We start from the raw sequence: 21,053 nt of genomic DNA, 5'->3' as shown, positions 1-21,053 counted from the left end.
CCTGCCTGACCCTGTCACCCAGCTTCAACAAATACCAGCTCATTAGGACTTTAATCTCTCTGCAGAATATCTCTGTAAAGTATCAGAGTGAACATTTTCCTGGGTCGTCTTTTTCCATGATCCGTGACGTTAGTGATGTGAGTTAATCTGAAGGATCGTGTGGAACAGCAATGAGACAAGCATTTGTATTTGACGAGTATTTACTGGGTGCAAGTGTACCGCACTGAGAAAGCACTTGTGGACCGCTTGGCAGGAAATTATCCTGTGTTAGGACAGAGGTGGGCAGAGGGTGCTCTTGGTTACAGGAAGTAGGCACAGGTCAGGTGGCCATGAAAGGCTTCCCAGAAGTGACCTTCAGGCAGGCGTGCGAGGAAAGGCCAGTGGTGAGGCATGGGGGGAAATGGGTTGGGTAAGGGAAGAAGATTGTATATAAAGATACAGCAGCAAACGGCAGCTTGGTTTATTAGAGACACAGCATGGGCTCCCCCACAGCTGGGACTTAGACAAGGGTGGGGGGAGCGGGGCTCCATTCAGAGGGGTGCCAGGGCCAAGCAGTGCACCCTGGCGAGGAGGGACAGGCTCCTGAGGGCCCGTGGACAGATTCAAAGGCGAGAGTGGCTTGATGACATTTATGCCCTAGAGCTATCGAATTGGCCACTTTGAAGAAGAGATTGGAGAAGGGCAGACTTTGGGGCAGGGCAACAATTCGGCATCCTTTTGTGGGATCCAGGAGGGAACTGCTGGTGGCCTGAGCCGAGGTGGGGGTCAAGGCTGTGGAGAGCAAGATGGAAGGAGGACAGTGGAGGCGTTGCTGGGAATTAGCTGTCAGGAGGGAGGGAGACGAGGAGCCACAGGAGACTGGAGGTGGGACAGGACCGCGGTTGGGCAGGAGGGAGGGAGCGAGTGTGAGGCACACTTGCAGGTGAGTTGTCAGTGGGCTGGCTCAGAGTTCTCAGAGAAGTGGACAGTTGAGGTTTGGGAGATGGGAAAGGGGTTTCGTGGAAACAGCCTGCATTCATGGTCTTTCTGCTTCAGGTCCTCAGTATGATCTGGGCTTACGGGCTCGGAACATGGCTTTGCTTTCCCACCAACGCTGGCCCTCACCCCTTATTTTTGAAGAAAGAATGTTGTTCTCAGAAAACAAATCCATTTTCTCTGGCAAATTAGGCTGCTCCTGATAAGCCCTGTTCATGCAGTTTGTCACTGGAGAAACCAAATGGGAATTTCCCCCAGACGCTTTCCATTTCTGGGAATTAGAGGCCTCACGCTGAGCCCGCAGGGTGGGCAGACTGTTCGCCACACAGAGCGAGAGGGCTGGAGGGACACCCAGTCTGCTTGGCCTTCTCAACCCAGGACCACTCCCACGCCTCCTGCCGGGCTCTCACCCACCATGTTCTGGTGTGTGAGTTCCAGTCCTCCGCCCAGGGCCGCTGGACAGCAGGCCTTCCTGTCGGCAAATGCCTCTGGAAGTGTGTGTCCTCCGCCAGGAGAGTTCGCTGTTTGTACCACATTATCCTAAATTCTTCTTTTCACTAAACGACGGGTTTAGTAGTAATTAGTTACTACTTTTTTTGTGCCATAGCTCCTTTTTTAGTTGTCATTCTTAAGCTTCAGGCTTCTTTAAAAACTGAGATGTTCAACTTCCAGCCAAGATGGAGGCACAGGTAGACACACTGTGCCTCCTCGCACAATCAAAAGGAGGACAACAACAATTTAGAAACAAAAAAGCAACCAGAACTGACAGAAAATTGAACTGTATAGAAGTCAGACAACCAAGGAGTTAAAACAGACACATTTATCCAGACCGGTAGGAGGGGCGGAGTCGGGCGGCCTGGCGGAGAGGGGTTGCGGCACAAAGGGCAGTGGTGCCGAGCGTGCAAGGCTCCCCGGGTGCGCAGGCAGCGGCTGGCGGACCCCAGGTGCAGGGTGGCAACGGGCAGACCCAGCGAGGTGGCAATTATGAACCAAGACACTGTGAACAAGGTGTCTGGCTGACCAGGCTGTCTCACATTCATGAGCAGATAAACCAGGCAACTGGGGAGCGAGACAGACTGCGCAACCCAGGGTCCTAGTGCCGGGAAATAAGCCTCAGAACACCAATTGTAAACACCTGTGGGAGTTGAGGCGCAGGGAGAGACTCTCAGCCTCACAGGAGAGTTCATTAGAGAGACCCACAGGGTCCTAGAATGTACACAGGCTCCCCCACATGGGAATCAGCACCAGAAAGGTCCCGTTTGCTTGGGGGAAGCTGCAGAAGGGACTGAAATCCAATGGAGAGCGGAAAAAGCACCATTACTCCCTCTCTGACCCCGCCCCCACATACAGCATCACAACCCAGCCACTGGGTGGCCCCGCCCTGGTGGACACCTAAGGCTCCTCCCCTCATACATAACAGGTGCGACAAGACAAAAAATATCGCCCAAACAGAAGAACAAATCAAAGCTCCAGAAAAAGTAAAACTAAGTGACCAAGAGATAGCCAGCCTATCAGATACACAGTTCAAAGCACTGGTGATCAGGATGCTCACAGAATTGGTTGAGTTTGGTCTCAAATTAGGTGAAAAAATGAAGGCTATGCTAAATGAAATAAAGGAAAATGTACAGGGAACCAGTAGTGATGGGAAGAAAACTGGGACTCAAATCAATGGAGTGTACCAGAAGGAAGAAAGAAATAACCGAACAGAAAAGAATGAAGAAACAAGAATTCAAAAAAAATGAGGAGAGGCTTAGGAACCTCTAGGACACCTTTAAATGTTTCAACATGCTAGTTATAGGGGTACCAGAAGAGGAAGAGGAAGAGCAACAAGTGGAAAACTTATTTGAACAAATAATAAAGGAGAACTTCCCCAGTCTGGCAAAGGAAATAGACTTCCAGGAAGTCCAGGAAGCTCAGAGAGTCCCAAAGAAGTTGGACCCAAGAAGGAACACACCAAGGCACATCATCATTACATTAGCCAAGATTAAAATGAAGGAGAGAATCCTAGAAGCAGCAAAAGATAAGGGGACAGTCACCTACAAAGGAGTTCCCCTCAGACTGTCAGCTGATTTCTCAAAAGAGACCTTACAGGCAAGAAGGGGCTGGAAAGAGGTATTCCAAGTCATGAAAGGTAAGGACCTACATCCAAGATTGCTCCATCCAGCAAAACTTTCATTTAGAATGGAAGGACAGATAAAGTGCTTCTCAGATAAGATCAAATTCAAGGAGTTCATCATCACCAAGTCCTTATTATATGAAATGTTAAAGGGACTTATCTAAGAAAAAGAAGTAAAAAAATATGGACAGTGAAAGGACAGCAAACTCACAGTTATTAACAACCACACCTAAAACAAAAGCAAACTAAGGGCTTGCTTAGTTTCTAAAAGCAAAATAAGAGGGCAGCTAGATCAGGAGCAGAACTATAGAAATGAAGATCACAAGCAGGGTTAGCAACGGGGGAGTGGGAGAAGGAGAAGGGGGGAGAAGGTACAGAGAATAAGTAGCATAGATGGTAGGTAGAAAATAGACAGGGTGTTGGAATAGTGTTGGAAATGTAGAAGCTAAAGAACTTATGACACATGGACATGAACTAAAGGCAGGGAATGTGGGTGGGAGAGGGTGTGCAGGGTGGAGGGAAATGGGGGGGAATGGGACAACTGTAATGGCATAATCAATAAAATATATTTTTAAAAAAACACAAAAAAAACCCTGAGATGTTCAAACAGCAAAAAACTCACTTTTTAAAAGTGTATATTCAGCAAATACATGAACCATTATTACTGTCAAATTCTGGAACACTTCTGTTTTGCCCCCCACAGAAAACCCTGTACCCATCGGTAGTCTGTCACTCCCCATCTCCTCCACTGCTCTGCCCCCCGCCCCCTGCCCTTTTTGTGGCAACCACCAATCTACTTTTTCCTGAAGGGATTGCCTGCTCTGGACGCCTCGTGGAGACGGAATCGCACACCACGTGGTCCTTTGTGAACAGCTTCTTCCACTGAGCATGCTGTTTCCAAGGCTCGTCCGTGTTGTAGCACGTGTCATTACTTCCTTTTATAAAACAGGGATCGATAATATTTTATTGTCTCATCAGTTCATGGACATCTGAGTTATTTTCACCTTTTGGCTGTTATCAACAATGAATGCATTTATGTACAGATTTTTGTGTGGACATCATTTCTTGGGGATAAATGACCAACAGTACAATTGCTGGGTCATATAGTAGTTGTCTATATAGGTTTTTGTGTGTTTGTGTGTGTGCGTTTTAAGAAACTGCCAAACTGTTTTCCAAGTTGCTGTACCATTTTATATTCCTTCAGCAGTTTATTTCCCTAGATCCTCACGAACACTTGTAATTGCCCACCGTGTGGATTCTAGCCATCCTAGTGGGTGTGAAGCAGTATCTCATTGTGGTTTTGATTTGCATTTCCCTGGTGACTGAAGATGTTGAGTGTCTTTTCATGTAGTTATTGGCTATTTGCAGATCTTCTGAAACATGTCTATTCAAATTCTTTGTCCATTTTAATTAGGCTATTTGCCTATTTATTGTTGACTTGCAAATTCTTTATTACTGGTGCCTCGTTTTATTGCTCCTCACCTTATGGCACTTTACAGATGGTTGTGTCTTCTAACTAGTTGAAGGCAAGACCCTCCCCTAACAAAAAGATTAAAACTCGCTTCTTGTGTTACTTGCTTCATTGTGGCATCTGCAGGGTAGGCCTGTGTTCAGGTTACTACTCCTTTGTCAGATACATCATCTGTAAATGTTTCCTCCCATTCAGTGATTGTGTCCTTCACTCGCTGTGTCCTTTGAAGCACAAAAGTTTTTATTTTTATGGGAGTCCAGTGAAGGTGAATGTAACTGTGTGTGTGAGAGAGTTGTGTGTTCCTCTGGTGTCGTATCTAACAAATCATTGCCGATCCAAGGTCATGACAGTTTATGTCTGCGTTTTTCCTACGAGTTTCACAGACCTCACGTTTCAGTAAGGTCTTTGGTGTCGATGGTGTGAGGTGGGATTCCGGCTTCATTCTTTTGCCGCGTCATCTGTGGTTTTATTCAGTGGTGTTAGTTTGATTTCTTTCCTTTTAGTGGGGATCCCCTGCTGAGGCTCATGAGAAGGAAATGAGGTCCCTGCCTTAAAAACAGACACACGCCACGGGTGCTCGTACACACCAGGCACTGCGCCGGTGCTCGGTGTCGGCCGAGAGTTCACCTCCGTTACAGAGGGACGGAGACTGAAGCCAGTCTGTAGTCTTCTTACCGCAGCACCAAGTGCCGGGCCTGGAAATCACCTTCTTCGAGTGGCAAAGACATCTTTCCAGAGTCTTGGAGTGCCCTGTGTCTTCTTTTCTGTAGGTGATTTGGCAGGTCGTGCAGAGCTATTTGGGCAAACCTCTCTGAAGATCTGGAATGTGACCCGAACAGACTCAGCTCTCTATCGCTGTGAGGTGGTGGCTCGAAACGACCGCAAAGAGATGGATGAGATTGTCATTGAATTAACTGTGCAAGGTAGGGGCTCATACGAATTTAAAGTAGGTTCCCCCTTTCAGGCTTCATGAATCTCTATATAGAAGAAAAAAAAGAGACCAGCTCTTACCTTCTTTCCCTCTATAGCCACATTGCTGAGGGCATCACAGGACTTGGGGGGGAGACCTCAGGGACCTGGGAGTGCTGGAATTGGGTGGAGGGTGAGATGGAGGCAGAGTTTCTGCCACTTGCCTCCACCAGCGGTAGGAGGCACTGCTCAGGAGGTGGAGGCCTTGGGAACAGCTGTGGGCTGTGCCGGGCCTGGGGGTGAGCCACAGGAGCACATTTCAGGGGGCGCATCTCATGCAGTCTAGAGGCTCACGTGACCGTGGGGATGGCAGTGGTGCAGATCACTTGGCTGGCTCTCTTGTTTCAGGAGCGGATTTATTTCAGGCTCCAATAAGAATACAGCTGTGACACTGAGTTTGAACACCACCTTGTGTTTCTCCCGCAGTGAAGCCAGTCCCTCCGGTGTGCAGAGTACCAAAGGCTGTGCCTGTGGGCAAGGCAGCCACGCTGTACTGCCAGGAGCGGGAGGGCCACCCCCCACCACATTACAGCTGGTACCGCAATGACTTGCCCCTGCCGAAAGATTCCAGGACCAACCCCAGATTTAAAAACTCCTCTTTTCTCATGAACTCTGAAACGGGCACTCTGGTAAGACCTCTTCTGAGAGGCGAGGATGGAAACATCTTTGCTGGGGCAAGGGCAGCCCCTTGTGGAAAGAGCAGCTGTTAGGAGAGAGAACGAAATCTTTTAAGGTGGGAGCTGAGCATGCATGTCGGACATTCCCAGGAAAAGGTCCTGATGTGAATATCCAACTGTAAAACAATGAGATAACCAGAGACATCTGGTAATGGGCTGGATGTTGAGAGTAAGGAATTGTCTGTTGCCTTAGGCGTGATAATGGTATTGTAGTCATGATTAAAAATTTCATATCTTCTAGGGTTGCTTATTGAAGTGTTTGTGCATAAAATGTGTCTAGAATTTGTTTCAAAAGAATCAAAGCACCTTAGTGGGAAAGGGTGGGTCAGGGAAGAGGTGGAAGCACATTGGCCATACATAGGGGACAGACCTTCTGTGGACGCCTCACACCAGGCTCCAGGACACCCAGGACTGCAGACCTGCGCTGTACCTCACTGCAGAGGAGAGCCGGCGGGGTATAGGATGGGACCCTCTGTGTTTGTGTTGCCAACATGTTGCTTGAGGAACACTCATTATCAGAGTCCCTTCTCCTGAATCAAAGTCAGGCCCCGCCTCTCCTTCCGGATGGTGCTAGGCTTTGCGTTCTCCATATGCCAAAGGGCATCTGTTGTTCAGAGCTCTCAGGCAAGTGTCAGGAGAGAATATCAGGAGGGACCCCAGACAGTGACCCAGAAGCCAAAGAGGAACCAGGAGCTGAGGAGCAGACACTTTACTGTGTTCTGGGCTGAGCAGGTCGGCGGGAGGGGGGTGGAGGGGGGCAGGGTCTTCTTCCCCAGCCCTTGGGGGTCTGCCCTGCTCATTGGTCTCACTGTTCCCTTGTGGTTTCTGGGAGCAGGATTTCAGCGCTGTTCACAAGGAGGACTCCGGCCGGTATTACTGCATCGCTTCCAACGACGCGGGCTCAGCCAAGTGTGAGGAGCAGGAGATGGAAGTCTGTGAGTTGCTTTTTGAAAAGGTTTCCTGAAGACTGGCAAGTGGCTAGAACATGTTAAATTTAGTCTCAGCCCATCAGCTGAGTCAGCGCTTCTGCTTTCTTCCGTAGTGACTGGGTCCAGCCAGATCCACTCGGGCACATTCAAAGATGAGAAAGCTCTGAGTAATAGCTAAATGACTAATAACTGGTCCTTGCAATATGTTTATCTCCTCAAAATAGACTTTTTAGAGCCTTGTGGTGTTGGAAACATGGCTAATTACATAGCTTTTAACTGAGTGTAATCAACTCCATTACTTTGTAATTGATAAAAACATAAGGTTGTGTGAAGTCCTCAGAAACCCACCCAGTTGTAACCATTTTGCAGTGAGAGGAGCAGAGTGTTAGCTCCTGTTCTGTGACGACGCCCTCCCAGCAGCAGCGTCGGCCCTGGAGCACGAGGTGTCAAAGCCAGGGTGGGGGCAGGTGGGGCAGTCAGAAACACCTGGGGACTGGCCGCATCCCTCCCTCCTCCCCACGTGCACACACCCCTGAGCAGTGTTTGCCAGACTTGCCCCACCGTGAGACCCATTTGGGATCACTGTTCCACATTCAGCTTCTAGCACCACCCCCCAACTCGACAGGCCCCTCTCCAGGGAGGTCATGAAGCGTGTGTGCAGGAAGCCAGAGGAGGAGTCCGGACCTGGGGAATCTCTAGGGATGGAGCTTGGGAGTTGAGATTTTAAAATCGGAAGTTCCAGCTGATTTTTAAACATGCCCTCATACTGAGAGCCGCTCTGCTGGGGTAGGGGGAGTTTGCTGATGCATCCCCTGCGCATCTTTCACTGCATTTTTGTTTGCACCGAGGAAAGGGCCCTACCTAAGTGCTGTCACACTAGACAGGACCAAGTCCCTTTGCCCGTGATCCAGAGATGAGAAAACGGCGTCAGGGTTGCACCGGGGCCCATGGATGAGAGGCCCAGCACCCAGCGAGGGTCTTACTCTCACCTCGAATTTGTCACTGCTGGGAACTAGCTCTCTTCTCCCAGCTAATCACAGCCAAGGGAAGTCCCAAAAATTCAGATTTTTTCTTCCGTAAGACTCCTGGCTCCTAATTCTGTCTTTATAGTGTATCCATTTCTTCCAGTTGTAGTATTTGCAGAGATTTAGTTAGAGGCTCTCTGAGACCATCTTAACACGCAGTGCCAGACCCCATTCATTACAGCAGGAACTGTAACAGCATTTGAACTGTAGACGCCTCAGTACTTCTCACAGCTGAGATCAGGGGTTGTGGTGTCCTGTGTGTCTAGGAAAGAAAGAGTTTAACATGTTCTCACTTTGTTCTTCTGGCTGGAAGAGCCGGAGGGGCAGAGGGGGCGGGGAGGATAGAGGCGGGGAGGTGGTGTAGCAGGTCAACAGGCATCCTTCCTCCTGTCAATCTTCCTGTAACCCAGACGACCTGAACATCGCTGGGATTATTGGTGGGGTTCTGGTCGTCCTTGCCGTCCTGACCCTGATAACTGTGGGCATCTGCTGTGCGTACAGACGTGGGTACTTCATCAACAGCAAACAGAGTGAGGAAAGGTGAGCCTGTCTTTTGTGGAAAAACAATGTTCCATTTGGCATTAGGGTGGTAAGCAGTGATCACTGAATTACCCTCTTCTCCTACTTCACAGTTACAAGAATCCGGGGAAGCCAGATGGAGTTAACTATATCAGGACAGATGAGGAGGTACGGAGCAGGGGACCGAGCAGGTATCACATGGGAGACCTACACGTCGAGGTATCCCAGCAGGAACAGTGACACTCCTCCTTGGAAACCAAATTGGGCCCCTAGCAAAGAAGTCTCCCAGGGATAGTCCTGACCCTGAGCCCCTCAGCGTTCACAATAACATGTCCGTGCCAAGGGCTCTTAGAGTCGTAAGCTTTCGGTGCCACTTATTCAGGACGATTCATTTGATTTGCTTTGCCAGTTTCGTCCTCTGGGAATGGGGCCCTGCACTTGACCACCACTTTAGTCCCCCGTCCTGCCGGCCCCTGACTGGTGGAGGACGGCTGCGCTCTAACTTGGCTTTGGCTTTGCAGGGCGACTTCAGGCACAAGTCCTCATTCGTGATCTGAAAGCCAGCAGCGTGGCTGGGCGTGTACGCCGCCTCCCCTGGCAACGCCTGCACGGAGCAGCTCGGAGTGCAGTGCCCTTGGACAGCGCTGGACACTCTTGCAAAAAAGCTTTTCGTTTTGGCCAAAGTTGACCGCTACTCCTTTCTTACTTTTTAACAAGCCACATAAATAAAGAATTCTCCTCAAGATGGGCACCGTGGCTCACGGAGAGTCCTGCTCCGTTTCTCGTTAAAGGCTTTGTCGGTCAGTGTCGTGGTGTCGATTCTGGAGACTCTTCCTGGGTCAGCATTTTACAGACCACCCCAAACCAGAAAAGTGAATCGCTTGCTGGGAGCAGGGCCTCCCTGCCTGGAGGAGCCCCGCTCATCCGCAGAGGCGTCGGTGCGGGGGGGACAGCCTCCGCCTCCGCCAGCCGCAGTGTGAAGTGGTACTCAAGTAATGTTCTGCTTTTTTATGGGTGTTTCTTTTATAGAATTTCATATTCTAAATTTTTGCTAAACATGTATTTTGGTTATTGAAATTTCTATTTAAACTGTAAATATGTTGTCAGTGTTAGATAACCTATTTTTTTTAAGAAAACACACAACCTATGGTAGTAGTGCCAAGCTACTCGAGTTAAATTGGCAAACGTCGACATTAAGAGTATCTTTGTCCGAGGACCCCTCTCCAGGAGGCTTACCAGAACACTCCTTTTCCCACACGTGCGTTAGCAGTTTTCAGAAGAGAACTTGCGCTTTCTATACATCAGACCATTGTTGCTTAGGCAACCTTTAAAAACTCCGATTAAGTAATGCCAGAATCTGTTTACCATCTCTCTCAAAAAACAGAGCCTTTAGCCACAGTCCGTGCAAACCGTTAGCTCCCGGGTTGAGCTCACGACATCTGCTGCTTGCATGGGTGTCGGCTACTAACTCCGGAGACCAGCCCGCCAGCTTGCCCTGCACCTCTGACGCCCTGGCTGTGGCTCTGTGCCCTGGTTGGCTTTAATATCCTGTTCATGTCCCATAGGCACTCAGCCCAGCCCAGGACAGTTCCTAGGTGTCACTTCAGGAGTGGCAGATCCTCTCCCCGTGGCATCCCAGCCTTGGGGTTTCCCTGGGCTGGGCCCTTTTTGGTTGTGGGTGGCTCATGAAACAGATGCTACTGCTATTTGGCTTTTTTAAATTCACTTATTTGTGTAGTTCATAAGACTCTCCGGGGCCAAAGGCAGTTTTGAATCAAATCTGTTCACTATAATAATATTTTTAAAAGAAAGTGAATTCCTCTTGACTAGGAAGAAAGCCCCAAGGCACCAGGCTCTCACTTCGCAGTGCGCTGTCTTGTGGCCGCCCAGCACCAGCGGGCCTGGTAGGCTGTCAGGCAGAGCGCCAGGGCCGGAGGCCCAGGGCGAGGAGGGCGAAGTGCCCAAATCAAAGGCAGCTTTCTAGCTCCACCCACAACACCGCACCCTTGGTGGGGGATGGCAGAGACAAGCCTTTGTTCTCCGAGGGCAGATGTTCTTGGCCTCAGATAAGATGCCGAGTTAACTTATCATAATGTGATTTGAAGCAAGGAGCTTGTCGGAGGAATGCCTTGGGTTCCATTGTGTGCTTAGACGGTAGTTTTTATATAAGAACATAGTCACCTTGGGATTAAATTTGCATTGTCTTAGTTTTCTGTACTTTGAGGTTTTTACGACTTGAGACTTGAGACCCACGCTGACTTGGAGTCGAAGCCGCGTGGAGTGTTTGCCGTGGGACGGTGGGCAGCAGGCGGGACAAGTCTTCGCACCCGGGGGCGCCCACCGACCTGTGCGTTTGTGTCCTGAATGCTTACCTTGGGGCTCTCCCTTCAGCTTCACCTTTTCTAAAGGGACAGCCTCCCCTTTTCCTAATCAGTGGGGATCTTGGTTGTCACAGTGGTAGGGTGGCCTTTTTGCCCCCTTCTTGTGCCCTAAAACCTCAGGCCCTGGTGCCCTGTGGACTGGGTCTGACGGGAGAGTTGTGGACTGTGGAGTCTGGGGAGCCGGTGCCTTTACCGTGAAAATTAGGACAGCAGAGGCACGTTCGTGTTTTCAGATGTGATGTGACTAAGAACCGAGGCCTGTGCGAGGCTGTGGTGGCCTTTGGTGTGGCTCCTGTGTACATAGATGTGGCGGCCTTGTACTAACACACCTGTAAGTTGATGTTTGTTAAACCTCACTTATAAAAGCTTTTTAAAAAAATCAACGTTGCCTTATTGTGTCTCTTTATTTCCTCTCGTGCTGGGTTTACGCCTTCCTCCTGGCACTTTGTTTAGGTAAGTGCCCTCAGACAGACTGCCACCCCCGTTGACAGGAGTGGGAAATGAGTCTGTCCCCTCTGGGTAGCTCTGCAAGTCCCTCAACCGATGGCGTGTCCACAAGGGCCACAGCTCACATGCGGGAAGGCTGAGGTGGGTCACAGGGACAGACCCCCCAAGCCAACCCCACGTTTACACTGAAAACACGGTAACCCTTTCTTTCGCTTTGGTAGTCCTGGGAATAAAATCTGAACCCAGCGAATCTCTTCCTGGTCATTCTTGGAGAAAACACGCCATCCCTGTCTCGAGGTCGCCCGGTGGTGCCAGCAGCAGACTAACGCCGCACCGCTTGTGGGAGCGGGGCTTGGCGGCCCATCAGCACAGATTAGTGGTGGTGCCTCGGGGGCGAGGGGCAGGCGGCAGTGTCTCCAGAAGCAGGACCACGTTTACACACTTGGAGGGACGGACGAGTGCTGTCAGGAGGTGGCAGTGTCTGTCAGGGGCCAAAGGCGGGGGACAGATGAAAATCTTAAGAGTCGTTTTTCCCAAACAGGGAAGATTTGGTTTTATTAATTACTTTTTAAAGTCCTCACCTGAGGATATGTTTACTGACTTTAGGGATGGAGAAGAAGGGAGAGAGGGAGGGATGGAGGAGGTGTGTGTGTGCGGGGCAGGGGGAGGGGGGTGGAGAGTGAGGCAGCAGTCAATTGCCTCTGTACATGCCCTGACCGGGGATCAAACCTGCAACCTTCTGGTGCACCTGACAACACTCCAGTCAGGGCTGGTTTTATTATTCTTAAATATTTTATGTAAGTTAAGATATTTATAAAAGTTGTGCTCAAAAAAATAGAAAAATTCTATTGCCAAAAAAATACCAGAAGGCTGTATTTATGCTTAACCTCTTTTATTGTTTAAAAAGCTGTACACTTTTTAAAGGAATGTGCAGTTCATAAATAATAGAAAAATATTACAATCAAAATCTTGTCATTAGACATGAGGAACTACTGTAAAGCATTCAGTTAAAGAAAGCAAATGTGTGGTGTTCCTTAGGGACCAGAATGGGTCCTTAAAGATCACCAAAATGGACCGGATACTGTCATGTGGAGCCAAGTTAGAGCACTGAAGAGCTAAGGCATTTCTCTATTACCGTGCACGTTTTTTTACTGTATATTTCATAAGGCGTTGCAGGGGTGGGCAGCTCACAGGCCCACAGCGGGAGGGTGCCAGAATCACAGGGACGAGCGCGGGTGTGACGCCGGGAAGCGCCCCCAGGGCCTGCGGGAGGCGGCGCGCTGCCTCTCCACAGGCAGAACACCTCCGTCCTGGCTCCCACGGCCCAGACGCTCCCTGACGCGCCCCGTTTCAGTTGGCTGTTTTCAGGGGGCTCTTCCTCAGTGACCTCCTGCTGGGGGCGAGGCTGTCTTTGCTTCTGGCTGGAGACTTCACGTTCCACGGCTGAGGCTGCGGAGGCCTAGGGAAGGAAGAGACCACGGTCGTTCTGGAACTAAGAAAAAGCTGACAACACCTACCACAAAAGGAACTCTTGGTAGCTTACGGTTTATCAGGCAACGATAAACATAAAATGTCATTTCCTTGATCCTGGGCTCCAGTTTTCTCTGAAAGGGAGTCAAACAGACAAAATCAGACCTCCCAGGACTCCAGAGTGGCTAACGGGTGTTTGCCAGGAAGGGAACTTGCCTTTGACTGGAAAAGGAGTGCGAGGCGTGCCGATGTAGCTGACTCCTGCTTCAAATGTGACCTCGGCGATGGGCTCTGGGCAGGGGAAGATGGCAGGGTTAGCGGAGGGCTGGGAAGGGACCTGAGTCCAGAGAATTCCGAAGGGAGGTGACTCAGAGTTTCCACTGTGCTCTCGCTTGGTCTTATACAGAGGCAGCCTCCGGTCAGCCAGGCCTCACTTGACCTTTTTGTAGGATGACGTGACAGTGCTGAAGAGGCCGCCTTCCTGACCTCCCTTCTCTGACACTCCCCTGCTTACACCGTGCGAGGGGTGCCTGCGCACCGCTGCGCCCCATCTCTGGCTTCTCCCCACGCCCCAGCTGCAGTCACTGCCCACAGGCCAGGAGCCCAGCTCCACATCAGACTCCCCTCAGTCCCGCAGCGCCTGTCACCCCTGCCCTGAATGCCTGAGGGTGCGACACTGCGCCAACTCCATCTGGTCCCTGCGCCCCTGCAGTCACCCCAGTCACCGCTGGAAGCCCCCTCTGCTTCCTCACCGGGGGGCTTCGCTAGGCTCACCCTTGATCCATCACAGGGGGCACCTGCTTGCGGCCTCCTTTTCTTCCAGTTCACCCTCAGGAGCCAGAAGAGCTGGTGTAGAGCAGACTCTGAACCCAACCCAGGGTTTGGGTTCTGGTTCTGTCTTACTGGTTGTGGGAACTACTCTAAGGACCTCGAGTCCCTTTACCTTTGAAATGGGATACAAATGTGCTAACCTCCGGGCAGGCATCACTGTGAGATGACATCATTCACGCTAAGTCTTTCACACACTGGTGCAAGCTAAGTGCTAAAGACAGGTGAGCAGCTATTGTGACTGAGGAGGTATTATCCCCCATGTCATTTAGAGGTAAACTGGTTTCAAGATCTGGTAAGGTAACTGTCCTGCCGAAGTCCCCTGCTGGCTCAGGGTATGCTGTCTGAGCTGGACACCCAGCCACCCTCACAGCCCAGTGCACACACAAGCCGCAGGCTGCTGGCCTCTGGTTCTCAGCATTCTCCAAGCAGGTACCGGTGGGCACACCTGTTCTATACGGGCCATTCTGCCTGGAGGGCTCTCCTGAGCCTGCTACATCATGCCTCCCCTTCTTTGAGACCGGGTGGTGTCGCTTCTCCCAGTGCCTTCCTCCTCCTCTGTGCTCTGGACCGCTTTGCAGGAGCTGCTATCACACCAGTCAGCACTGAGCCTGTGCAAGCAGCTGACTGTCCTGGCAGAGCCTGCTGTGCCCACTGCAAGAACCCCTCTGCAGTGACCTGCACAGTCCAGACGTCCCCCTCACACTGTGCCCTTCCTAGAAGCACCGGGGAGACCTTTCCGGTCTGTGTCCTCAAGTGCAGCGGCGCGCCCGCAGGGCCCTGTGCCTGAGCTACGGGAGCGTGCCAGCAGACGCTGCAGAACTGTGCGCTCGGCACCACCATTCAGACAGCTCCACTTGGCCTACTCCTCTTTCTGGGAGGCCTCCCCAGGAGGGACTTCAATTGGAGAACTCCCCAGTTGAAGTTCCCCTTTCTCTTCTAGCTTGACAGCCTGTGGATGTCCAGGCAATGAGTCTCTGACCTTCACAAAAGCACTGATGCAGTAGCTCTTAAGAGTCATTGCCCCGTGTGCTCGTAGACCCTTAGAATCACAGGCAGAAGCATCTTTGCTGCCCAAGTTACAGCAGGAAGAAGGACTCACCAAATCACCCCTCAGATTTGTTAAAATCTAGCTCTGAAAAGTACTTATTTCCACTTAGCAAAACTCTTTATTCCTGCCAAGTGCCACTGGTGGGCCAGAGTGGGGGAGCCGGGCGGCATTTTGCCTATTGGTTTTGTAGAGATGAACCACCTCCTGACAGTTACCCTGCCTAGGCTGTCAGCAGAACGCACAGGTACAAACTACAGAGGAAACGCAACCGAGGGCTTTCGAATCAGTAATCCTCCCAGGCACCTCTCGCAGATGCGGAGGCCACAGGGCAGTGAGGGGAAGCCAGCTTGCCCACCCACACCCCGCCCCCGGCCACTTACTGTCGGGGGTGCTGATGGCTCTTCTGGCCACAGGGTCCACCCCTCCACTGGACTCCTGCTCCAAGCTACATGAAGAGGCTGCAACAAGATGAGAAAGTTTTATCTGCTCAAAAACCCGACACAATATCAAAGAGCAAAACAACTAAATGAGAAACAACATTTGGAAGACACACGATAGGGTTGATATCCCATATAAAGTGTTCTTATAAAGAGGTGGTTCAGAAAGATACAAAAAATGGAAAAAATGAGAGGCAATGCCCAATCTCACTAGAATGCAAAGAAATGGAAGTTAAAACCATAACCATTTTTGGCCTATAAAGCTCAACAGAGAAAGTGGGAAGTCAGAGCCAGTGTTTCGAAGTAGGACAGCGGCACTCCTGGGCCATGGTGGGAGGGCAACGCGGAGTGAATTCTAGGACATTCGCGGAGTGCGGGGGCTAATGCTGAAGATCACATGTGCATAAGGGTATGTGTGCGAGGTTGCTTACTGTGACCTTACTTCAAAATGTGGAAGAACACCCACACTTCCCAGGACCGGGCAGCCAGACACAGCAGGCACTTTGCGGGCACAAGGCCACACGACCACCAGAAGATGAGTTTCGAAAGAAAGGCTCGTGGGAAACTTCACTCGACTATTAGAAGTGTGTGCAGGAGAGCAGGTTATCAGAATGCACACCAAGACCACAGTTTTATAAGTAAAACCAAACACGTGTGTGAAGAGTAGAATAGAAGGAAAAAATAACACACTAGCATGGGTGAGTTTTCTATCTCACAATCTCTTCTAAATCTTTTATCGCAAACATGCATTGTTTTAACCTGTAATGCTAAGCCCCCAAAGTTTTTTGTTTTGAAGACAGTAAAACAGAAACTATTGTAAAAGGAAGGAGGAGGCTTGTTCTCTGTCTGCATCCGAAGTCACCGTGAGGGAGCCGGGAAGCGGAGGTGCTCGGGGAGACTCACCCCGACGCCGGGTTCCGTCCAGGCTGTCGGGGTTCAGCGTGAAAGGCAGCACGCCTACGCTCCGATGGCCGCGCCGGCGGTTCGATTCCACGGCTTTCTTGACCGAGTTCAGGATTGCAATGGTGCTCAGAGACATGGACCTGCAGGGAACACGCCCCAGGCGTGCAGAAAGCACGTCAGTGAAAACACGGAACCCGCTACCCGCTTTCCTTCTAGTGCGCCCCCAGCCACACTCATTTCAAACGTGAAAGAGCCGGGAGTGAAGCATCGGTGCAAACACAAGGGCCACACGCACAGCGGGAACGGCATGCCAGCGGATCCCGGGGCTGCATACCTGGCTCTGGGCATCAACCTCTTCACCTGCCCGGTCTCGGGTGAGATGGGTGGGAGCGGGGCCTGGCCAGGGCCTGACTTGTGAGCTGCAGCCTGGCCCACACCGTGGGGCCCAGGGCCATTCTGCTGGCCATCGGGAGCTGGCATTATTTCTAAACTTGGTGCGACCTGTTGGAGAAGATAAGGAGCGTTCACCGCCGACCCCTGACGTGCTGGGAGCAAGCCCGCAGGTCCCTACCTCACGGCCCGCCAGCCGGGTGAGCAGGGCCTTCTCTTCAGAAACGGCGCTGCTGGCAGACACCACACACAGGTGTTGTCGTGTCAGAGAACAAGGAGAACGTCAGTCTGTCTGCACCATTTTAAAAACCATTGAAAAAGCTTTAATTTATTTTTTAGCGAGGGGAAGGGAGGGAGAAAAAGAGGGAGAGATACATCACTGTGTGGTTGCCTCTCGCTCACCCCTAAATGGGGACCTGGCCCGCAACCCAGGCATGAGCCCCGAGAGGGAATCGAACTGGCAACCTTTCAGTTCTCAGGCCAGCGCTCAATCCACTGAGCCGCACCAGCCAGGTGTGTTCAACGTTTTTAAGGCAACAGATCTGTCTGGACTTCTCAGGGAAGTAACCACTCTCTAGAAACACCCCTGGCTACAGACTATTCTCAACAGGGGATGCGGGGAGGACAGGCCAGCAGAACAAGCAGCCTCAGAAGGTCCAGTTACCCACAGTTCACTCTGATTAAAGGTCGGATGAGACTGCTGCCAGCCTGCTTCCTGGGCATTCACACGTCTCCCCAATCTTACCACAATGGCTCTGCACACAGGCTCCAGGCACAGGGCCTTGGGACGGGGCACCTCCTCGACTCAGCTTCCTGCCCACCCCACGTAACAAACACTGGGCCACAAGCAGCACTCCTGAAGCCTAGCTCAGACGGACCCCTGCACCTCTGCACAGCAGAGAGAAGGGGAGGAGGGTCGGACCTACGGGCTGCCCATGTACCTGCACGCCTGGGGTCCCTGCAGCGCCTTCCGCCGCCCTGTCCCCTTCTGCCTGTCTTGCCAGCTCTTGCTCCTGGGCCAGCTGTTCGCTGTACTTCTTCATGTCGTACTCGAGTTCTGACGCTAGCTGCTTGTCGACTGCAAAGAAATCGTTGATCTCATCCCGATAATCCTGCATCACCTCCTGGAACAGACAGAGGCATCCTTTAATGCTTTCTTAAATAAATGTGCTCTCCAACATGACTTAATAAATCATAACAGGAAAAGTAAGACTTATTTTTGCTAAGAGTGGACTATTTCTATTACATCAACCATGTTAATTAACACAACGGTATTTTCCCAGGAAACATCACCTGCGCTTGACCACACGAGCAAGAGAGTATGATGTGAGAAAATAACTGAGAGTTCCAATCTCTTAGGAAACTTACTGCCTAGGTGCCAGTCACCAGGTAATTTCCCAGGTTCTGGATGGCAGGAATCACACAAACTTAGCCTAAAGCAGAACTTTAACAAGGCACAGAACCGCCACCACCAGCTACCCCTTTCTGTTCCTGAAGGTTGGCGGGGGACGGTGAGGTATCTGTCTGGTCTGGCTTGGCCCTGGGTCACCACCCACTCAGAGGACCCTGCAGCATGGTTCAAGTCAGGGACAGGTGGGGTGGTGACGCGTGGCCTGTCCTGGCTTAGACGGGGCCTCTGGGGCCCAGTATGGGAAGCAGCGAGCTCCAGAGCCACTCTTCTGCCCACACCCACTTCCTCAGGGACAGTGGCTCTGGAGCCCCAGCCCCCCCTTGCCCCGGGGGCCTCTTCTGCAGGTTCGGAGGAAAGCCTTTTTTCTTCCTGTCAGGGCAAGAACAGGCTCAGGTCTTAATAGGCTGCTAGGGACCAGGCCTCCTTGCCAGGAGAAAGAAACCATGTCACCTAACAGTATCAGAGGGGGAACAAGATACATCGTGGCCCCAACTAGGCCCAGCAAAGGGCAGGGAGTGAGCCAACTGTCCAGCTGCCACCAAGAGCGGTTCCAGAGGTCGAAGGAGAAGTGCCGCAGCCCCTTCCACTGCAGGCTCCAAGTGCGGCTGTGCGCTGCCCCCCCCCCAGGGGGGGGCGCCTCGTCATGAACGAGAGACAGACTTACTGCTCTTGAGTGTTCAAGCAAGTAGTCGATTTAGGATGAAAGCTCTTGTTTCTTCCTTTTATGAGATTTAATACAGAGCGATAAAAATAAAAGAACAACTAGAAATTCTCATTTTTCCAGACAATGTGCCCATCTTTCCCACATTAAATTCCTTAGTATAAGAGCTATTTGAAAAATTATAGTCAATGTAATTTTGTGGTAGCTGTTTTTGAAAAAAAAACTCTTGGCGTTTTTTGAGGAGGGAACAGCACAGTGCAGACAGAAAAAGGAAGAAAAGTGCTGCATTTGTTTCTGAAGAAAGACTCGGACAGAAAGGCCCGAGGCCTCATCCGAATGCCACCAAGCGCGTGCTCCCCCTGGCGGCTCAGGGGGCAGCTCGGCGGGGCCGGCGAGGGCAGCCTGGCCTCCGGTGGGCATTCCCTGGCAGACGCTGCAATTGGGCAGGAGCGTCCTGATTTGTGAATCAGAGACTGTGTTAAAGGAAATACTGCCCAAGTCGACATGAGGCCCAAGGTCACTTTATCCCTCACCAGAGTGAACTAAGGTGATGACTTTGCCTTTGACCCCCATTGAGAAAGTCTTCAAAACGGAATCTAAATGGTTGGTCAAGGCCACACGTGCTTGGCAAGGGGTCAGCCCTTCACACACTCAACTGCTCAAGAAAAGCAGCAGCTTCTGTGCAACCTCTGGCCGACCCCTTCACTGTCTCCCCTGCAGCCGAAGGCCCGCCTGGCTGGTTGAGGTCTAAAACGATGCGACTCTGGCTCAGAGGCCCGTGAAGTTCCAGTCACCAGACAGCGGCCCCCTCCTAAGGAGCGGCCCCCTCCCAGCCAGAGTGATGACCTGGGGGCGGGGCCCCCAACCACAAAGCAGGAGGCAGCCCTTTACCCTGAGATAGTGCATGAGCTCCCGCAGAGCTGGGATCTTCTTCTTCTCCAGCATGGTCTTCAGGGAAATGATGATTGGAATGATGTTCTCTATGAAATTCCTCTTCTGAACCTGCAGTAGCACAAAGGCACGTACGTGTTAGATGCATCAGGTTCGGAGGACAGAGACTCTCCCGGATCCAGTTCTTTTCTCTAGCAGATCTGATGTGCTGTATCAGTTTGCTTTTGATTTTTGATTGTGGTAATTGTGAAGCACACATCACCTTTGTGCTGCAGACTTTATAAGCATTACCTCAAAACATGAGGAGCGCTCTGTAAAGCAGGACACGAATAAACACTATTCTTATTTTCTAGAGGACAACAAGGAATTCGGAACACGTTGAGTAACCTGACGGGAGGCTCCGAGCGCCCAGGCAAGCCCATCACAGATCCTTGCCTCCACACCGAGCTCCCCCCCAAACACCCTCCCTGTGCAGTGAAAATGAGGGCAGCAGGAGCTGTCCTGAGAGACACCTTTACTCCCCTTGGTGCAACCACAACGGAAGCAGAAGGCGAAGCTGGAAGTCGGTCAGCTCTGCACCTCTCCCTGCCTCGTGTGACTTGGTGTGCACTTGGGAAAGTACCAGGGGTCACCCAGTCCACAACTTGACCAGGCCTTCATGCTCTTTACCGTGAATGGTCACTAACCAGAAACACTTTGCAGTAAGTCTCTTGGAACTAAAAATAATTCATTATAATAGCACACGTGCAAGATTGGTCATTTTCAATCCAAAAAGCATTCTTTTTCTTATTTAAAGTCATGAATGTCTGTTTCTTGCTTGTAAATCATCATTTCTGAAAGGTCTTACTGAAGTTTCTGAAAAAGGAGGGCACAGTAGAGAAGCAGACAACTTAGTAAATAGTGTCCAGGCACATGGTACATATGGTGGCCTAAACGCATTCTCTGAGCAAATGTCACCAAACACCTTCTGTGCACCAGACACACAGCTAACCTCCGGGATACAGAGAGGAATCCTGCCTTCGAGTGACTTCTAGACCAGACGAGAAGTCTGCGTTTTGATGTGTGCCACACTGTGGCGAGCAGCAGGGTATTAAGGAACTTGTGGAAGAGGATGCTTAGGAAGGAAGGGGTGAACAGGAGTATAGATCGGGGGAGGCTTCTTTGAAAAGATGGTCCTTAGGGTGCATAGGAATCAGGCTGCAGAAAAGGGAAGCCAGGTGGGAGCGGGCTCTGCAGGCAGAGGCAGCTGCTTGCCAGCGCCCAGAGGCAGGACCGGTGATGCAGAGCATGGGTCTCAGAGCAGAAAGCAGCAGAGAGGGTGTGGGCGGCGCAGCAGACAGGGGAGTTCTGTGTGCCTTGAGGGGTCAGGATTTCATTCGGAAGATGACAGGAAACCACCAACCTACTTATTAAAAATATCATTAGTGGGGTATATCTTACATACAATAACATCTGCCCGTGTTAAGTGAACACTTCAGTGACCTAACAAAAATATGAAGGGG

The 21,053-nt window shown here is 51.1% G+C and overlaps 2 protein-coding genes across 2 annotated transcripts in view; one reads left to right on the top strand and one right to left on the bottom strand.

Annotated features, from left to right (window-relative positions):
* JAM3 (junctional adhesion molecule 3) overlaps positions 1–11,445 on the top strand; it is a 77,788-nt gene extending 66,343 nt beyond the window's left edge. Inside the window, exons 4-9 of the mRNA XM_037138285.2 lie at positions 5,333–5,485; positions 5,958–6,160; positions 7,044–7,143; positions 8,573–8,702; positions 8,795–8,849; positions 9,203–11,445. Of these exons, the coding sequence (XP_036994180.1) occupies positions 5,333–5,485; positions 5,958–6,160; positions 7,044–7,143; positions 8,573–8,702; positions 8,795–8,849; positions 9,203–9,238 (677 nt within the window). The 3' untranslated portion in view covers positions 9,239–11,445. The remainder of the gene's footprint in view (positions 1–5,332; positions 5,486–5,957; positions 6,161–7,043; positions 7,144–8,572; positions 8,703–8,794; positions 8,850–9,202) is intronic.
* Positions 11,446–12,394: 949 nt separating this feature from the next.
* NCAPD3 (non-SMC condensin II complex subunit D3) overlaps positions 12,395–21,053 on the bottom strand; it is a 61,689-nt gene continuing 53,030 nt past the window's right edge. Inside the window, exons 28-35 of the mRNA XM_037138288.2 lie at positions 19,552–19,662; positions 17,530–17,712; positions 16,533–16,699; positions 16,199–16,338; positions 15,239–15,316; positions 13,196–13,270; positions 13,053–13,113; positions 12,395–12,968 (exon numbers count right to left, since the gene is read on the bottom strand). Coding sequence (XP_036994183.2) covers positions 12,860–12,968; positions 13,053–13,113; positions 13,196–13,270; positions 15,239–15,316; positions 16,199–16,338; positions 16,533–16,699; positions 17,530–17,712; positions 19,552–19,662 — 924 coding nt within the window. The 3' untranslated portion in view covers positions 12,395–12,859. The remainder of the gene's footprint in view (positions 12,969–13,052; positions 13,114–13,195; positions 13,271–15,238; positions 15,317–16,198; positions 16,339–16,532; positions 16,700–17,529; positions 17,713–19,551; positions 19,663–21,053) is intronic.

The sequence above is a fragment of the Artibeus jamaicensis genome, unplaced genomic scaffold, assembly GCF_021234435.1.
Source record: "Artibeus jamaicensis isolate MK-2021 breed Jamaican fruit bat unplaced genomic scaffold, CSHL_Jam_final scaffold_660, whole genome shotgun sequence".
Lineage (NCBI taxonomy): Eukaryota > Metazoa > Chordata > Mammalia > Chiroptera > Phyllostomidae > Artibeus > Artibeus jamaicensis.
Note: the sequence above shows the minus strand (reverse complement) of the source record. Positions and strands in the feature narration are given on the sequence as shown.